The sequence below is a fragment of the Pinus tabuliformis genome, chromosome 3_1, assembly GCF_031772625.1.
Source record: "Pinus tabuliformis cultivar Carrire ecotype Pingquan chromosome 3_1, CPIR1, whole genome shotgun sequence".
NCBI classification, from domain to species: domain Eukaryota; kingdom Viridiplantae; phylum Streptophyta; class Pinopsida; order Pinales; family Pinaceae; genus Pinus; species Pinus tabuliformis.
This window is the reverse complement of record NC_142301.1, coordinates 418,947,639-418,968,439: the sequence shown is the minus strand read 5'-3', so window position 1 is coordinate 418,968,439 and position 20,801 is coordinate 418,947,639. Positions and strand designations below refer to the sequence as shown.

At 35.4% G+C, this 20,801-nt stretch overlaps 1 protein-coding gene across 1 annotated transcript; it reads left to right on the top strand.

Moving 5' to 3' along the window:
* The first annotated feature begins 2,555 nt into the window (after nucleotides 1–2,555).
* Nucleotides 2,556–3,708, top strand: LOC149187524 (F-box/kelch-repeat protein At1g80440-like). Its single transcript, XM_089412836.1, has one exon. It carries the CDS (start codon nucleotides 2,650–2,652, stop codon nucleotides 3,706–3,708), a length of 1,059 nt encoding a protein of 352 aa, XP_089268962.1. The 5' UTR covers nucleotides 2,556–2,649.
* Nucleotides 3,709–20,801: the final 17,093 nt, after the last annotated feature.

The window sequence follows — 20,801 nt, the reverse complement described above, 5'->3', positions numbered from 1 at the left end:
TTATGCGCAAAGAAAAAAATATGATAACTTTTCCAAAACTTTCATATTATTATTTTTTTACCTATTCTCAAAATAAAACTTCAAAATCAATTTTTAAAATACACGGTTCAGAATAGATGGAATTAGACATGGCTGAGCCTCAGACTCAAAACTAACAAACTAAATTACCAAGTCACTGTAATTTTAAAAGTTTAACCGATTCCAGCGGTGGAGCAGCAGAAGCCTTGCCAATTCTATTACCCACCTCCGCTTGATGTACGGTTGGTGGACCGGATGCTGCTGCATCAACTACCTCCTGTTAATCACGATCTAAGTTGTTTTTGTATTTCAAGCATTGTTCCAAAAAATAATAATTTAAAAGACGTACCACCAATTATTGATGGGGTGATCCCAATCCCCACGGCTTCTTTGACTACATACGTGATATCACTCCTGTGCCGTGTGGGATTTTCGGTGATTATTTGTGTTCCCACAGAAAAAAAAACTGGTTCCACGATTTTCTTCTGCAAACGCTGGTCAAGTGCGTTAGCGTAGTGGTGACTCCGTGCGACACAAAACGCCTAATACGTTATAGCTGAGTATACTCTAACATTTTATGCTTTACTATTACCTGTACTTCTCGTGTCGAGAAACATGTGCGTGGGAAGATATTATTATTAATGCTGTGTTTCATGACTCAGCGGATATGCGAGTGCTCTTGAATTCTGGAAAAAATCAGGTTGCACCCAGTAATCCTGTATGAGAATGCATAAATATTTGCGCGGCGAATATGAGTTAAAAATATAAAATTGATAGTTGTAGTTTTAAGCATAGTTAACAAATTCGAATTCGAAACGGAAAAAATTCGACCTTATAAAATTCAATATGGAAAAAATTCGACATTATAAGTCTTACAAATACTTAATATTCTTTTTTTTAATATTGGATTTATCTTTTTTTTCTATTTTTTTTAAGTCTTATCCATTGTAAACTGAATTTTGCTATTTTATAATTTTTTATAATATAGAAGTTACTGTTTTTCTATTTTTTTTTATAGAAGTTGTCAATTTGGAAGCTTACCATTTTATATCTTTTATAATAATGAATTTTTCCATTTTATTATTTTTTGTAATATAGAAGTTACTGTTTTTCTATTTTTTTGTATAAAAATTGTGGATTTGGAAGCTTACCATTTTATATGTTTTATAATTTTTTATAATATTGATTTATCTTTTTTTTTTATAAGAGTTATTCATTTAACACGATATAGAAATTAGATTTTTTCTTTTTATAAAAGAGGTACCAATTCGCAACCAATTCATTATTTCGTAATTCTTGTTAAAATAGAAGTTATATTTCTTTTAGTTGCAATTATATAGAAATTACTAACTCATCTCTCAATATGTATAAGAGCTATTTATATTATTTAATGTCAATGATAATATTGATTTATTTTTAATTAAATTAATTATTTAATAAAAAATTTAGATTTTTGTATTAGCAATTTATTTTCCATTATACCATATTATGTGGTAGAATAATTTGTAAATAATGTATAATAAAATATCAAAATCAAACTAAAATTAAAATAATCAAATTTCTAACCGTGTATGGAAATCTAAATCTCTAATTACTAAGTTGTTGAGGAATTCCCTGTAAAATTCTTATTGCATAAAATGAGATCTTAACCATAATCTTTGCCATTTCATAGATCCGAAAAGTTTTTGAACCGTAAATGAAAAGCTAAAAATCTCATTACGATTAAAAATGTGCACTGGTCTTAATCCGTTAATCCATGAACCTATAATTGTGAACCTAATATCTAATACACCGTACCGAACTCGAATTGACGTATTAATTCGCAAATCGAATCGAACCCGAGAATTTTCAAATTTTTTTCTGCGGTACCGCTGAACTTGGTAACTATGGTTTTAAGAGGTTATAATATTTTTTACAAAATAATAGAAAGAAGTTAAAAAATTTGTGATAGAATTTTAATTGCCGTAAGAAAAGATGTTTTTAATAGTGTTTGAATTTATTTTTATTATTAAAAAAATGAAAATACTAACATAATTAAATATATTAAATGAAATTTTAGATGCTCCAAAAATATATATATATATATATATAATACAAATCTATTTCCACTTGCAAAAATTGGAATATTGTAATAATCAAATATTTTTAAATGAAAATTTACCCATTTGTTTAATATTGCGGATTCCGCCAAACCAGTTCTAAACGGTCCCACACGGGCTAACTTCACTTTCTATATATTTTCGCACGTCTCTCACCCTTCTCACATTAAATAGCTGTTCTTAGGGCAAGATTGTCCCTTGTCTTCTCTATATTTTCTCCTCGTTTTCATTCGTTTTAGCGCAAGCTCTTCTGCTGTATTCTCCACGTTTGTTCATACTCTTCGTGTTTTCCTCAAAATTTTCCTGTGTTCTTAGCGCAATATTTTCCTGTCTCCATATCTGGTCGTGCCCTATATTCGTCTTTAGCGCAATAGTCTCTGGTGTTTAGAGCAAGATTTTCCATTTTCCCCTTCCCTATTTGCTGATAGCCTTCATTTGTTTTTGGCAGAGCCGAACGGTTACAAATCCGTGTGATTTAATTATAGACTGGTTTTTTTAATTTTCAGTAATCTGAGGATTTGTAGCGAGATCCATGGATCTTATTCCTAATATTCCAGACGAAATCGGTCGAGAGTGCCTGCTCAGAGTGCCTTACAAGTCACATGATAAGCTCAAATCTGTGTGCAGAAGCTGGGAGGCTATGCTGGGTAGCCCTCGGTTCTATGAAGACAGAAAAATCTCTGGGACTAGCGAGCAGTTGATATGTTTGATTCAGGCTATTCCTCAAGGGAATTCGGCTGACAAGGATAAATGGCAGAGAGCCCCCGTTTATGGGCTAACTCTGTATGACTCTCTGCAGGGTACTTGGGATCGGCTCCCTTCCATTCCCCAATTTCCCAATGGGATTCCCCTCTTCTGTCACTGCGTTTCGGTGGATCAGAAACTGATTATTATTGGTGGATGGAATCCCTCCCGCTGGGAGGCCATGAACTCTGTCTTTATCTATGACTTCACGTCCGGTACTTGGCGTAGCGGAGCCGATATGCCCACGATTCGATCCTTCTTCGCCTCTTCTGTTTCTCCCGATGGGCTTATCTACGTCGCCGGAGGGCAGGACAACAAGAAAAACGCTCTGCGGACAGCAGATGCATATGATGTTAAACATGACAAGTGGGAGGTTCTGCCTCCCATGAGCGAAGAGCGAGACCGATGCCACGGAGTCTTTATGGATGGAAAATTCAGTGTGATAAGCGGGTACGCGACAGAGTCAGAGGGTCGATTCGAGAAGAGTGCGGAAGAATTCGATCCCAAATCAGGCGTTTGGAATAAAGTGGAGAATATGTGGAGTATTGGGGGAAGCCCCAGGTCTTGCTTGGCAGTCTTGGGGCACTTGTATTTCTTCCATAACCAACAAGTAACGCGATATAACTGTAAGGACAACTTTTCAGAAGTGGTGGCTCCTCTTCCTGAAAATATGGACGTTGCTACCTGCGCCACGGCATGGCGTGACAAGATATTTGTGAGCGGTTCTACGAGCCGTTGGGGTGAGCAGGTGTGTTACATGTTCGACAACTCTGGGAAGTGGGTTCCCGTCGAGAAGCCACATGACTTTGAGGGATTTGTTCAGGGTGCGATAACTGTGGAGTTGTGAGAATATTCTGTTCGGTCCTCGATTATGCTAAGCGTGCACACTAAATTATGTGAAAAAAGCCGTTGATTCTGCATGCTGCTGCCGCAAATTGCAGGTGGGATTTGATTGAAAAGGATTCCTAGTGTAATATTTTTATATATTCCCTTATTTTTGGCATCCATCCACTATTTTCTTCCATCATCAAAAGCTTGCAGTTCCTCAAAACATATTTAATGTATTTTCTATCATGCGTGGAAGGTAGATGGTTAGTATTTGGGAGTGTGCATTGTTTTAATTTTTGAATACAGATAATTGTTTTGTTTTTGTTTGTCATTATGATGCAAGGTATAAATTACATTCCCTACAAATTTAAGAGTACGCATATGTAAGTATGGAATCGTTTTCAAATTTAAGAGTACGCATATGTAAGTATGGAGTAAGACACCATTTGTGTATTGTTTTTCCTTTTTCTTGTTGCTCTCTTATACCTCCTTGTTTCCTTAACTGTCTATGTAGCTTTAGATAACTTTGTCTCTTTAGCTTTGGGTTCTTCTTCATCTGGTTCTATGGGAAAAATGTATGCATGAGCCAGGAACCTTGATGCTGACAAGAAACCATCCCAAGGCATCTTCCTTTTCTCTAACTCATGCAAAACTTACAATTTGATCAATGCAACTTAGAATAAGCTAGGAAAGTGTTTTTCTCCTTTGGGTTGAACCCTTTTTGCCATCTTGCCCAAGCTTTTGAACAGGTAATAAGAAAATTCCAGGCTCCTCTTACCATTGAAACGCATAAGAAACCAAATGTGATACTGGTACACCTTGCTAAAACAACCTTCACATGTAAAGTATCTCTATATAACCTTCAACAATCGACTGCAGTGGCTCAACAAGTAGCTCCTTGGAAATGTGATGTCATATTTGTCCTTGTATTGAGGTTTTACAAATTCTTTAAAATAAGAGGCATCTAACCCCTTTCCTTTGAACCAACTCTCACCTTGTAAAGGAATCTTTGTAGCTTGAGAAATAGTTTCGTCAGACACTGTAAACTCTAAATCCCCAATTTTAACATGGTTACCGATAAAATTCAGGGCAAACATACTAGCAAGCTCGAAATGGTGGCCATGCGTTTAGATGTTCTCATAGAAATCTATGCACCTTGTCTGTTCGAAATCCATCCGGATTGTAGGGTCAGAGTTCACTATCTCTAAGCTCCTAGGCTCAACACGGACTACCTCTCCCCCCTTTGCTTTGCTTCTTCTCCCTAGGCTTTCCATATGGCTATAAAATGTATAGTGTAGGCTTTTAACTCTGTCTTCGTGGCACACACCAAAACTGTGGTGAAAAGGTTGACTGACAACGCATTAGATGATGATAGCGCGATCCAAGGAAGTGATTAATAGGGTTTTCATAGGAGTTAAATGACTTTGGGTCTTGGGAAAACCTTTAGGCCCTGACAACCTTGTTACAATTCCATGTAGCGATGTATTGGATGTATGAGAAGTATGTGAACGCAATCGTGCGAATGACCATGAAATTTTGACTATAGGATCTATGTACAGGAACACCTCTACTCATTCTAATCAACACACAAACCCTAAGCACTTTAAACACCTGGAAAGCAGACCAGTTAACACATAGGGCTTTGTGCAACAAATGAAAACAGACTTTACCAATGAGTATCTAATGATTTTTAGAGGAAAATTGTGGTTGGAGTATATGTTCCATACCTTAGGAAACATAAAAGACTTGATTGGACGTAGTGGGAGACTGGCCTCTAGCCTCTATAAGGAGCTTAAAATGGTTGTGTAGCAATTGCACAGTGACTATGTTGTTGTAGGATTTGCGCATCTATTGCATAGCAACCTTCGACACTTGAATTAACCCATCTTTGAACCTCTACCTAACTGCTCTCAGCCTGGTGCTGTGTAACCTACCAAACTTTCCTCTAAACACAAACCTTCTCTCGGCTTGAACAAGGAATTGGAGAAAGAATGAGGGTAATCATGGACATAAATTTGAAAATGTGCACCTTCATATGTTTTGTTTTGGTCATTGGGTGTAAACTTTGGGTAAATGGTGTAATAATTATGAATTAGGAATGATGATAATGAGTTGTGGATGTAGGTGGATGTAGGTGGATGTAATGGTAGTGATGATGAGAGGCGAGTTGAGGAGAGGTGTGTGCATATGATGGTAAGTGATGAATGAAGGATAGTATATGGAAGGGAGTATATGAATAGAATCATGAACTATAAATGGTGGACTATGATTAATAAATTACGAATGGTGGGATGGGGACAATAGACACCACTAACAAACATATAAGACATACAAACCCTTAACATATGGAAATTTGATTGTTATGGTTTTAACTCATGATAAATGGAAACCCCATGAAATAAAACCCCTTGAACCTTCTATGGCTGTAGATGAAAAATAACCTTATGACCCTCTCAAGGACCTAGACTCTATAAAATTTAACTTTGTCTTTAAGGACCCTCTATAACATGGAATTATAATAGTGACCTTAGATAATGAGTGACCTTAGACTATGAAAAAAATGGTTCATAGGCTAAACTGTGATCCCGAAAATGAATAGAAAAGAGGCAAATACAATTTGATCCCTAGACACAACGACCCTAACATTGGCTCCAATGGGGATGACAACCTCCTAGTGAGGTGCCGAGAACGCTGTAGACTAGTAGCCTAACCATCGAGCAATGGAGTCAAAAATAAAAAGACTCAACTGACAGACTGATTACAAAGTTGAAAACTTTAAAGGAAATAAGAAATTTGACAGCAAATCACCAAAGTCTTAGGGCCTTCTCCTTGGGCTTCAAACGTTGACGATAAATTTTCACACCTGTTCAAGATATATATATATACACTCATGTGAAATGATCTCACCAATGTAGCCAATCAAGAAAATGGCTACTTAAAATAAGCTGGAATTTGGCTTCTCCATGCAGAAAGAAAAATTAAGAAAATGGCAATTCAAAATTTCCACTTAAAATATTTTCATGATCCATAAATTCCACAATGTTCCTTTGCTCTAATGACTGTAATAGACTAGCCACACAATCTTGAAAAAATATTAAAATTCCCTTAAGATATCCTTCCCTTAATGATTCCAACAAAACAACAAAAGTTTTTGCAAAAGCATGATTAGTTACCTTTACTTGATGATTGACAAGAAGAAAGAATCAGTCTTTCAGAAACTTAGGACTATCTTCGAAAGAAATGGGAGAAATTTTTTCATCAGTCTTGCCATGTACGTCAGGGAAAGGAATAGTATGTTCTTTAAAATATTCAATTGGGGCAGCCATATTTTGAATAACATTTCTTTTACAAATTACGCTTCATGTATATGAACAAGAGTGTCTTCTTGGCCTTTAAAAAATTCTAAAAATATCAATTGGAGAGATGTATAATCATGAATAGATTCTGCAATATCCAAGGAATCTAAAATAATCTACTCTTCATTATCCTCTTATAACTGTGAAGTATAGATGTCATTTTTTTGCTTACTGCTTTCATGGATGACACCTTCATCTTCATCTAAAGTGAACTCAATGTTGGAATTTTAGAACTCGAAATTTGATAAGTTGATGAAAAATTTGATTGTCTCTCCTGTTCTTTCTCTGGGTGACTTAGCATCTGAAAGATTGCTGCAAATTTTCTTCAAACTCAAAAGAAAAATCATAACTTTCTACATCAGGATGTTTATCTATTTGCTTTTCAGCGAAAGAAGAAACCTTTGTTTGTTGGAAATTTTCCTGAATATCTTGACAGCTAGTTTCTATTATTCCATCCTAATGAAAAGATAAATTGAACAAAGCTTCTTCAATTTGATCATACATTAAATCCCGATCATAAATTTCAATTCCCATATGTTGAATAAGATCACCAAACTTTCCACCAAATCTTTCTGTCAACACTATAGAAGGGTAATTTTGCTTCTAATTTTTACAAAATGCTGCATAGAAATCCTTAAGTGGACATAAACTAGAAGCTGGAAATCCTTCATACCATGATCTTGCGTTGTCCTCTAAGACAGTTTCCGTAAACATCTTCGTTAAGAAATCCTCATGAAACTCAACTCCAAGTGTACATAGATGCATGTGGAACTTGATTAAATGAAGAGCAACATCTTCTCCTATTTTGTCTTTGAATATTGGGAGATAGGTGAACCAATCAACATAAGGAATAGGATTTGGAAATCCAGGAATATGAAACCTATCCATAGGAGCATACCTAACATTTTTTCTTGCAATTGAACCCATCTTGAAAAAATATAAGTCACCCATGACTTCTTGAAATTACCGACCTTTGAATAGTGAAGTCGCTATGAAAGTTTGATCTTTTGGATCCTTGAAAACTTGAGTCTCCAAGTGAAATATGTACAACAATTTTTATGTCCAACTGTTTTTCACCATCATTAATTAGATTTAATCTGTGTTGTTCACACCCGAGGAAAATGTGACCTCTCGCTCCCCGGAAATGACACCACTATGTTAGCACCCTATACTTGAACCTTTAGGCTCAGAAAAGGTTTACAAGGGTAACCACAAACCACTTACAAGCTAGAATATAACCCTTCTAGCTTTAGAGAGGGCTCTCTATATAGAGTTTTTCAGTCAATTAATTGTGTGAGTATTTCATATCTTAGGCTAGTTTTTAGAAACAGAAAAAATATGATTTGTTTTAATGTTTTGATGCTAGGCGTGAAGAAAGTCCATTGTACATGGAGTCACTTTTAGTTGATCTTCAATGAATAGGTAAAATAATGAAAGGTTCTTGTAGCAGGAGCGAGATCGGTAGTCTTTCTAATGTTTTCGATCAGCTTTGTTGTAGGAGAGTGAGCAACAGAATGATGTAAAAATGACACATAAATAATCTAGCTAAAGGATGAATTTTGCATGTCATTTAATAGAAAATACATTTATTGTTTAGGAAACTAAAACATAGTGCCATAATAGTGAATTCTAAGATAATGCTTTTCTTATCTAAACAAGAAGATATATATTCATGGCACACAGCATTTTTTCATGTTTGATTCTTCTTAAATACATTTAGTTAGATGAAAACTAAAGGACCAGATATAATGTTTCTGCTATCAACTAAAACATAAAGATAAACTAAATCATGTAAAAATCTTTAGCAACATCAAGTTTCAAAAATTAGACTTATCCACATCCCTACGCTTATCCTTATCCCTAACATCATTCTGGGAATTCCAAAAATAATCGAAACATAAAATAGGCCTGAGTTATGAATTGCACAACAATGTGTAGTAGACTTCTAGCTCAACATGGTTACAGGATGTACTGGATGAAACCAAACTAATGGGTACATTGGATATGATGTCGTGTTGGTATAAGACCCACTGGATTCTCCTTTCCACGCATGCAGACCCAGAAAGACTATTCACCACGTGTGCAAAGAACTTCAAATTCTAAGTCTACTTGTCATTTCCCGCTCCAAAAACATTGTAATGTCCAGCAATTCATCACAAACACCTTATAACTCTCGACATGCATCAAAACTTTAAAAACTTTCGTAGTTTAAAAAAACAAATATGACCTCTTGTGATTACAAAATGAGCCCTCAACTACACAAATGTTGACCTTCAACAAAATGTAGAAGATTATATGATAAAAAATGAGTAATTTCAGTTAGGAAACCTAGCTACCTCCTTCTCTTCCTACTAGATGATGGTTTGGCCTTGCTGGAGGTTGTTTTGACTTCCTTAGCTCGCTTGGAGATTTATTTGACTTCTTTAGCTGGTTGTAGTACTGTAGCTTAACTGCTAGGTGACTGTCTGATCTTCTTGAGTTGATTCCTAGCCCTTGTCATCTTTTGTTTCATTAGCCTCAATCTTCTCCTCATAATTAGATTTATTATGTAATAGTTCTTTAGTTGTCTGTGTAGGGGAAGAGTCCATTTCATGAATACTTTGGCTTTTTCAACTGCGTCCAAAACTTCTACTACTCGAACATCAACTTTCAATATGGTATCAATGATGGCCCTTTTGTACATTTCATTATTCTCTATTATCGGATCAACTTGTCTTTCGAAGACCTCAATCTCCTCAAACAACCTCTGATACTCTTTCCATTCATCAAACTCTAGCTTATTTGTTGTTTGAAATGTTTCTTTCATCTGCTCCTTCCATTTAGTTGCTAACCTTGTCATAGGCTTCTTTAGCCGCACACTAGTTTCTCTTACCTCCTCTACATCAAGCACCTGTTTTCCTTTATCCTAGGGTATAGTTCTAGGAGACCTCCTAAACAACTCACTTTCCTTATGTCGGGTTGCTTCTTCTACTGTGTGCCTGAGCTCTTGGTTTTCTTTTTTCAAATAAGTAATTTTAAGATGAGCTTTAGCAAGGGTGTCCTGTAATTTTGTAATTTCAAGTTCTTTGTCCTCCATTTGAACATCTTGTTCATCCCCTGCACCTTGTTCTGGAATATCCTCTAGGATATCAACTTGAGGAGTTCGCTCCTGAATCAACTACTTTGTAGAAAATGTAGTCCTCAATCTAGTCCTCAGCCTATGTATAAAATGTGCTTCTTCCACTGGTATCTTGCTTTTCCCTTTCTCTTGCTGATCCCTTATCCATCCTTGGTTCCTTAACTATCTATGTAGCTTTAGATACCTTTGTCTCTTTAGCTTTGGGTTCTTCTTCATCTGGTTCCATGGGAAAAATGTCTGCATGAGCCAGGAAACCTAAGGCTAACAAGAAACCATCCCAAGGCATCTTCCTTTTCTCTAACTCATGCAAAACTTACAATTTGATCAAGGCAACTTGGAATAAGCTAGGAAAGTGTTTTTCTCCTTTGGGTTGAACCCTTTTTGCCATCTTGCCCACGCTTTTGAATAGGTAATAAGGAAATTACAGGCTCCTCTTACCAGGGAAACACATAAGAAACCAAATGTGATACTGGTACACCTTGTTGAATCGATCTTCACATGTAAAATATCTTTGTATAACCTTCAACAATTTATTGTAGTGGCTTAATAAGTAGCTCCTTAGAAATGTGGTGTCATATTTGTCCTTGTATTGAGGTTTTACAAATTCTTTAAAATAAGAGGCATCTAACTCCTTTCCTTTGAACCAACTCTCACACTGTAAAGGAATCTCTGTAGTTTGCTAAATATTTTCTTCAGACATGGTAAACTATAAATCCCCAATTTTATCCTTGTCTCTTTTAAAATTTAGGGCAAACATACTAGCAAGCTGGAGATGGTGGCCATGCGTTTAGATTTTCTCACAAAAATCCATGCCCCTTGTCTGTTCAAATGACACTCGGATTGTAGGGTCAGAGTTCACTGTCTCTAAGCTTCTAGGCTCAACATGGACTACCTCTCCTCCTTTTGCTTTCATTTTTCTCCCTAGGCTTTCCATATGGCTATAAAAACTACTAAGTGGGCATTTAACTTTGTCTTCATGGCACACACCAAAATTGTGGTGAAAAGGTTGACTGACAGTGCACTAGACGATGGGAGAGATGATAACGCAATGCAGAGAGGTGACACTCAGGGCTTTGTGCAACAATTATTTAGCAAATGCACACAAACTTTAACAATGACTGTCTAATGATTTTTAAAGGAAAAATGTGGCTGGATTCTATGTTACCTACCTTAGGCAACAAGAAAAACTTTATTGGACGCCGTGAAAGACTAGCCTCTGACCTTTGTAAGGAGCTTAAAACGGTTGCATAACAGTTGCGCAACGACTATGTACCTGTAGGATTTGCGCAGCTATTGTGTAGCAACCTTTGACACTTGATTGACCCTGCCGTCGAACCTCTCCCTAACTTCTCTCGGCTTGGTGCTGTGTAACCTACCAAAATTTCCTCTGAGCGCAAACCTTCTTTGGGCGCGAACTAGGAATTGGAGAGAGAATGAGGGCAATCATGAACATAAATTTGAAAATGTGCACCTTCATATGTTTTGTTTTGGTCATTGGGTGTAAAATTTGGGTAAAGGGTGTAATAATTATGAATTAGGAATGATGATAATGAGTTGTGGATGTAGGGGGATGTAATGGTAATGATGATGAGAGGTGAGTTGAGGGAGAAGAGTGTGCATATGATGGTAAGTGATGAATGAAGGATAGTATATGGAAGGAAGTATATGAAGGGAATCATGAATTATAAATGGTGGATTGTGATTAATAATTTATGAATGATGGGATGGGGACATTAGACACCACTAACAGACATATAAGACATATAAACCCTTACCAAATGGAAATTTGACTGTTATGGTTTTAAATCACGATAAATGGAAACCCCATGAAATAAAACCCCTTGAAACTTCAATGACCGTAGATGAAAAATAACCTTATGACCCTTTTAAGGACCTAGACTCTCTCAGATTTAAATTCGTCTTTAAGGACCCTCTATAACATGGAATTATAACAATGACCTTAGATAATGATGTTTTAGACTATGACGATAATAGTTCATATGCTACACTGTGATCGCCAAAATGAATATAAAAGAGGCAAAGACAATTTGATCCCTAGACCCTAGGACCCTAACACATCTGATAAACACAATTGTGCAATTACCCCATGGTGTCCATGTTTTAGAAATTTTGTCATGCTATTAGAGTTTATCACTTTACAGGGTTTCCTTTGCATACCTCTACACTTGATTTCCTTTCCTTTTAATCAAAATCTTATGAAAATATCTTGAAAATTGGGGGCCATCATTCCCAATGATTACAATAATCGAACACCTGATACAACATCAACATCACACATTTGGATTGCAATCATGGGGCTATCCAAAATTACTTCCTCATATTCAACCTAATACTATTGCACTTCCTTGAGCAATTTTTGGTACCTCCATCTGTAATTATTACTTGAAATTTTGATGTTGGATATACAAAGCAATTAATTTTTTCTAGTTTGTAATTGGTGAAGTTATGGGTGCTACATGAATCAATCGATATTGATACCTTTTTCTTTTTGATATGTCCTTCTATCTTGAGGGTTTTTGGAGTACTCATGTCGACCACTTCATAACAAGATATTGTTGGAGTAGTCTCTTCTAGATCTAGATATCGTGACAATTCCACTTCTCGATCTTATTCATTTTCAAAAAACTTCTTCTCACTAAATTTATGCCCCTTATTATACTGGTTGTCGTAGTTGAAACATAACCCCTTTTCTCTTGTTTCATCCATTTGTTGAGGTGTCAACCTTATCGGTTTAAGAGAGGAAGCATGATTTTCTCTATAGTTATTAGCGACTGATTTTTTATTGGACATATGCTTACTTTCAACTTTCCTTGCTAGACTGAAAGAATGCTCTAGAGGTGTGTGTTCAAAGAGACACACCTCATGTTGGCTGCTTTCCTTAAAAATTCCCATAAATAGGTCTAAAAATTATCTTCTCAAATGTAATTTACCTTGAGACTCAACTTTTGGAATTGTTGAATATCCTCTATAATTGGACCTTTTTATCGAAGATTTATGAGTTGAATAAAAGATGTATTACTCTTAATATCCCCATAATGTGCTATCATTTCCTTTGTAAAAAGAGACCAAGATACAATAGAATCCCTTGTACTTTCACAAATCCACTAATTCCATACATGTCAATGAAGCTCTAAAAGCATGGTGGCAATATTTACCTTCGTAAGGATGCCACTTAATGTATATCAAAGTATTTCTCCATCTAGAATATGTAAATCTTATTTTACATTTGCGATCTTTCTTGATTAATTATGAACAATTCAAATTATCAGCCCAAAGATCATCAATACCGAATATTTCACAAACAAAACTTAATATGATCTATGACATACCTTGATTAACAGCGGAAGATGTAATGGCTGCCATCTACTTTCTTCTGACTCCTACTCTTCTTCTCAGAATCCGGTTTCTCTTTCTAGCCCTGTTTCTTTATTCGCTTCTTGATGGAGAAGAATGCGACTCTTGGCAGGGGGAGAGAGGACCCAATCCTTTTTATATTATTTAACACTAAATCTGGTACGTCCATCATATACCAATTCAACGCTTTAATGCTTTAATGCTTTAATGCTTTTAACGCTTTAATGCTTTAATCGGGTCACATTAAGATTTAGAAACTGCAGATTTCTAACATTCTCCCACTTGACCCGACTATTCATAATATTAAGTGTTGAACATCATACTATGATAAATTGCTGAGAGTTATGGCGGTTGTGCACTATTAATTCAATGCATTTCCTTCCATATACTGCAATACCAGCAAACCATCAATTCATACTCATAATTTATATAAAACAACATAATGGTCCACATAATGTCTTATATCATAATGATTAAACATAATATCTTTATAAGACTCTTTCTTGTTTAAAATTACATAAAATACGTACTACTATATTAAAACAAGAGACACATAATTGTATATCAGAAACACATAAAAGAGCTCAGAATGTCACACATCAATTATTATTAATACAACCAAGACCCATTCTTTGAACATGTTCCTTAAATTGTCTTGGTTGTAACCCTTTCGTCAAAGGGTCTGCAATCATAAGTTCTGTCCTGATGTGCATGATTGACACTCTTTGTTTCTGAACCTCATCTTTCACAACAAGATACTTCAGATCTATGTGTTTGGCACCTTTAGAGTACTTGTCATTCTTTGAGAAAAATACTGCCGCAGAGTTATCACAATAAATTTTCAGCGGCTTGCTAATGGTGTCGACAACCGCAAGTCCTGAAATAAAGTTCCGCAACCATAATGCATGAATTGTGGCTTCAAAACATGCCACAAATTCTGCCTCCATAGTGGATGAAGCAACGATAGTCTTTTTCGCACTTTTCCATGATATGGCACCTTGAGCAAACATAAACAAGTAACCAAAAGTCGATTTTCTAGTATCGATGCATCCAGCAAAATCTGAATCGCTATATCCGATCACCTCCGATTCATTGGATCTTCTATACATGAGCATGTAATCTTTCGTGCCTTGTAAGTACCTCAAAACTTTCTTTGCAGCTTGCCAATGTTCCCTTCCTGGATTACTTTGATACCTCCCTAACATACCGACCGCAAAGCTGATATCCGGTCTAGTACAGGTTTGAGCATACATCAGGCTACCAACAACAGATGCATATGGAATTGATTCCATTTCCTTTCGTTCAACATCATTCTTAGGACATTGCATGAGACTGAATTTATCACCTTTCTGTACAGGAACTGTCCCAGGTGAACATTTACTCATTCCAAATCTCTCTAGAATCCTTTCGACATATCCTTTCTGAGACAATCCCAATATTCCTTGTGATCGATCACGGAATATTTCTATTCCAATCACATAGGATGCCTCTCCCATATCTTTCATTTCAAAGTTCGTTGAGAGAAATTCCTTAGTCTCATGCAATATACTTAAGTTATTTGCAGCAAGCAAGATGTCATCAACATAAAGGACCAGATAAATAAACTTGCTCCCACTGATCTTTTGGTATATACAGTGATCAACCGTATTTTCCTTAAAACCAAAGGATGTAATAATGGTATTGAACTTAATATACCATTGTCGGGATGCTTGTTTAAGCCCATATATTGACTTCTTAAGTTTACACACCAATTGTTCTTTGCCTTCTATAGAAAAACCCTCAGGTTGATCCATGTAAACATCCTCATCAAGATATCCATTCAGAAAGGCTGTTTTCACATCCATTTGATGCAACTCCAAATCATAATGAGCTACTAATGCCATTATTATTCTTAGTGAGTCCTTTTTCGAAACAGGAGAAAATGTCTCCTTGTAATCAACACCATCTTTCTGAGTGTAACCCTTAGCAACAAGTCTAGATTTATACCGTTCGATATTACCACTAGAGTCGTGTTTGGTTTTAAAAACCCATTTGCATCCGACTCTTTTACAGCCATGTGGTAACTCAACGAGATCCCAAACTTCATTCTGTTGCATGGATTTCAGTTCTTCTTTCATGGCATTAATCCATTCCTTTGACTCTTTACTTTCTACAGCATGTGAAAACGAAACTGGATCCTTATTGATTCCAATATCATAATCTGATTCTTGCATATAAACCACATAATCATCAGAAATAGCTGACCTACGATTTCTTTGAGGTCTTCTTAATGCTACTTGTTGTGGTTCATGCATATCAGCATTATGTAAGTCATTTCCTTCAGGAAGTACTTCTTCATTTATATGTTGTTCATTATCATCATGCTGTTCTACAACAGCTGGAACAACATTTGGAGTAATAGTAGATGGAGGAACTATTCTAGGCAATGTAACATTTACCCTTGTTTCCTTTATTTCTACTATTTCTCTTCGAGTACTCCCACTGACTTCACCATTCTCAATGAATCTTGCATTACCAGTTTCTACAATTCTTGGACTATGATTAGGACAGTAAAACACGTACCCTTTAGATTTCTCAGGGTAACCTAAAAAATACCCATTGATCGTTCGAGAATCTAATTTCTTTTCATGTGGATTATAAATTCTCGCTTCCGCTGGACAACCCCAAACATGCAGGTGTCTTAAGCTAGGTTTCCTGTTAGTCCATAACTCAAAAGGAGTCTTTTGAACAGCTTTACTAGGAACCCTATTCAACAAATAATTAGTGGTTTTGAGAGCATACGACCACAAATTCTTAGGTAGTGTAGAATCTGACATCATACTCCTAATCATATCTATTAACGTCCTATTGCGCCTTTCTGCTACACCATTTTGCTGTGGTGTACCTGACATTGTGTATTGCGCACATATGCCATGACTTTCAAGGAATTTTGCAAATGGACCTGGACACTGACCTGACTCATTATATTTACCATAATATTCACCACCTCTATCAGACCTTATGATTTTCACCTTTTTATCTAATTGCCTCTCAACTTCCTTTACAAACGTCTCAAGGACATTCACAGATTGAGGTTTTTCATGAAGCAAATAGACATAACCATAACGGGAAAAATCGTCAATAAAAGTGATGAAATACTTTTCTCCATTAAAGGCTGGAGTGTCCATAGGTCCGCAAATATCAGTGTGTATTATTTCAAGAAGCTGGCTGCTTCTAGTGGCTCCTTTCTTATTATGTTTGGTTTGTTTACCTTTAATACAATCCACACATAATTCTAGATCACTAAAGTCCAAATTTGACAAAATTTCATTACTTACTAATCTCATCATTCTTTCTTTGGATATATGACCTAGTCTTTTATGCCACAAGAAAGCAGAATTTTCATTCAACATGCTATGTTTACATCCAACATTATTTACTACATTCAACAAGGAATTCGCATAAGTTTCATTCAGTTTCAATTTATATAAACCATCAATTAGAATACCAGAACCAACATTATCAGTATTCTTATATAAATCAAAACAGCCAGATCCAATCATACATCTAAAACCAGAAATATCCAACTTACTTACGGAAATAAGGTTTCTAGATAATGAAGGTACATAAAGGGTACTGTATAAGTCTAATACATATCCACTTTCTAGAATTAGACGATAAGTCCCAATGCCTTCAATTGAAGATTTCATTCCGTTGCTCATAAAGAGAAAACGATCTTCATTTGGATTTATGGTTCGGATCATAAGAAATCCCTGCATATTATTGGAAACATGAGTTGTAGCACCAGTATCAAGCCACCATGTATTAATGGGAACTTCAACTAAATTTGATTCAAAACATACGAAAGATAGATAATTACCTTTCTTTTCGAACCAAGCTTTCCTTTTCGGACAGTCACTTTGATAATGTCCTTTCTTTTTACAGAAATGACATTGAACATCCTTTAGTTCCTTCTTTTCCTTATCCTGCCCATTCTTAGCAGGTGCCTTTTTCTTCTTGAAATGACTTGATTTTCCTTTCTTTTCTTTACCAGCTTTATTACTCACAAAACTTTCTGAGTGATTCACTTGATTTTTCAACCGTCCTTCTTCCTGAACAAGTCTACTGGCCAATTCATTAACATTCCACTTATCCTTTATAGTGTTATAGTTAATCTGAAAAGGTCCATATTCAGAAGGTAGCGAGTTCAGGATGAACTGGACAAGAAAAGAATCCTCTACTGTAAGTCCCAGGGAGTTTAACCTTACTGCAAGATTAGTCATCTCTATAATGTGCTCTTGCATAGTTCGCGACCCATCAAACTTCATGGTCGTGAGTTCTGCCATAAGAGTACCAGCGAGTGACTTATCAGCTGAACGAAAACGCTCTTCCACAAACTGCATATATTCCTTAGCACTTTCTGTTTGTGGAATTGTTGACTTGATGTTGTTAGCAACAGTCATCTTAATAAACATAAGGCTCAATCTGTTACTGCGTTCCCATGCTTTATGGTGTGATTTTTCTACCTCAGTACTATCTTTTGTAAGAGCAGCAGGTTTATCCTCAAGGAGTGCCAAGTCAAGATCCTGAACACCTAAATGGAAATTGACTTGTTCTCTCCATTCAGAAAAATTAACACCAGTGAACAATGTAACAGATGAAGCATGTGTATTCATGGGAACTCCTGCAAATTAAAAAAATGAAATAACTGTAAGCTCATAACTAACGCGATTCAGATGTAGACATAATAGTATAATATAGCACTCCTTTGGGTAGATACTATCTTATACTTAACATAATTAAATACCAAAACATAAGTAGGCAATAAATATATTCAATTAAATAGAACTGACATCTTTGGATGATCAATATTTATTTAATCAAAATATCTATTAAACCTCATCATGTCAACTAGTTATAGAACAAGACTTTCCTTTGGGTAAGCTCTCAGGTTCTATCATTAGTGACGCCAGTGTTAATTGGTATTATTATAACTGGCAATTTCTATCAATAATCATTATGTCACTTATGCACTAAATGACTATTCTGATTTTGACCACTTTGGTGATTAACAAAATCATAAATCTCATGTGCATAAATGATTTATAACACATACTTTATGCAAAACAATTTCAATCCCACGAAGTAAAAATTCTGGTCGATTACAGGCCCCAACAAACCCAATGCAAAAATCTGGCAGAATATGGAAAAAGTGAGTTTCGCTCGCACTTTCCTTTCAATGAGGAAGGCGAAAGGAGCAAGCACAACCGTAGTCGCGGCATTCCGGTATACTACAAACACAAAGTGATTCATCCCTCTATTAAAAGAGACTTTCGAGATAATATTCATGCCCGCATATCCAAACTAAATTGATCGCAATAGGTTGCGAATACGTGGAGAATTATGAATCGAATTATGAATCAAAATTCCACCAAAAAAATTCCTGAGCTCTACATTTCACCAACGAATCGGATATGGGCAATCGCCGGTATCATATTCGTTATTATATTTTATCACGGAATGACAGAAATATTTTACTCAGTAATAAAGCAGTGGATGGTGGATCAATTAAAGCAGATACGCGAAGAAAGCAAATCACTTGATCAGAAAATTGTGGGCATGCGGAGGATTTGATTAACATCATGAGTAAAGCACAGAACAGATCAATTGCAATCATAGGAAATATTCAGTTATTGATTGGTGGCTCTGATACCAAATGTAAATCTTATTTTACATTTGCGATCTTTCTTGATTAATTATGAACAATTCAAATTAACAGCCCAAAGATCATCAATACCGAATATTTCACAAACAAAACTTAATATGATCTATGACATACCTTGATTAACAGCGGAAGATGTAATGGCTGCCATCTACTTTCTTCTGACTCCTACTCTTCTTCTCAGAATCCGGTTTCTCTTTCTAGCCCTGTTTCTTTATGCGCTTCTTGATGGAGAAGAATGCGACTCTTGGCAGGGGGAGAGAGGACCCAATCCTTTTTATATTATTTAACACTAAATTTGGTACGTCCATCATATACCAATTCAACGCTTTAATGCTTTAATGCTTTAATGCTTTTAACGCTTTAATGCTTTAATCGGGTCACATTAAGATTTAGAAAAATATCCCTGTTATATGATCATTAACACCAAAGTTCATCATATTGATCTTCGTAATGTAGTAGTGTTTTGTGCTTGCTTGAAACACTAATATGTAAATCTTGGCATGAAAAATTATGATTATGGTTTTGTGATTCAATATATGTGCTCTCCAACTATGATATAATACTCTCCATAGGTGATTGAGTTCCAACAAAATTGTTTTCCTTATTTTCATGATTTCCTTTTATCTCAATATCCCTTGCAGAAAGGCTTTCAAAGAGAATCTTTTCCAAAGTATTCATATAATTTGTATTTCTTCCTTGTCTTCATTCATCTTCTTTTTCTTTCATCCATAATTTCTCTTTTAAGGTTTTCTTGAGAACCTAATAAATCTAGTTTTATCTAAATTTAGGCTTCTATTATCCATATCATGAAAATTGACAAATATTTCAGTAAAAATCATTTTTTTGTGCTTTTTACCGAAAGATTTCTGAATTTTCAAATCTTTGCCACCCATTTGATAAAATTTCTTCTCTAATTAGGAGAACCTAAATTCTAAGTATTGAAACTACCACCCATTTCATTAACTTTCTTAGAAAAACCTAAATTCTAAGTCTTCACTTTTTTCACTAATCTTGGATAAGCCTTCCAGAGTTTTGTTGGTGTGGTACCTTTCCTTGTAAGGATAGGAATTTAGTACTTCTATTTATCAAAACTTTAAGTCTCAAAAAAATGTATCTTCTAACAAAAAGTTATATCACTTTTAAGTTATGTATCGTTAAAAACCTTAAAAACCCTAATTTGGAGGATATATGAATGGCTAACCTTTTTCTTTCAGCTTTTCGCAATCTAGAATTTCAGCCTGTAATACTTTGATGTCTCTTATTTGCAATTCCATAAATCTAATCAAAACTTAATATACCTTTGATGTCTGTTATTTGCAATTCCATAAGTCTAATCAAAACTTAATGTACCAAGAAAAATTTATAAGTCTAATCAAAATTTTCATATTTTTTATTTTATTTTTTTCATATTCTCAAAATAAAACTTCAAAATCATTTTTTAAAATACACTGTTCAACCCAGATGGAATTACAAATGGCTGAGCCTCATACTCAAAACTAACAAACTAAATTACCAATTAACTGTAATTTTAAAAGTTTAACCGATTCCAGCGATGGAGC

Coding starts and splice junctions, on each gene's coding strand:
- LOC149187524 (XM_089412836.1), top strand. CDS start 2,650: ATGGATCTTATTCCTAATATTCCAGACGAAATCGGTCGAGAGTGCCTG.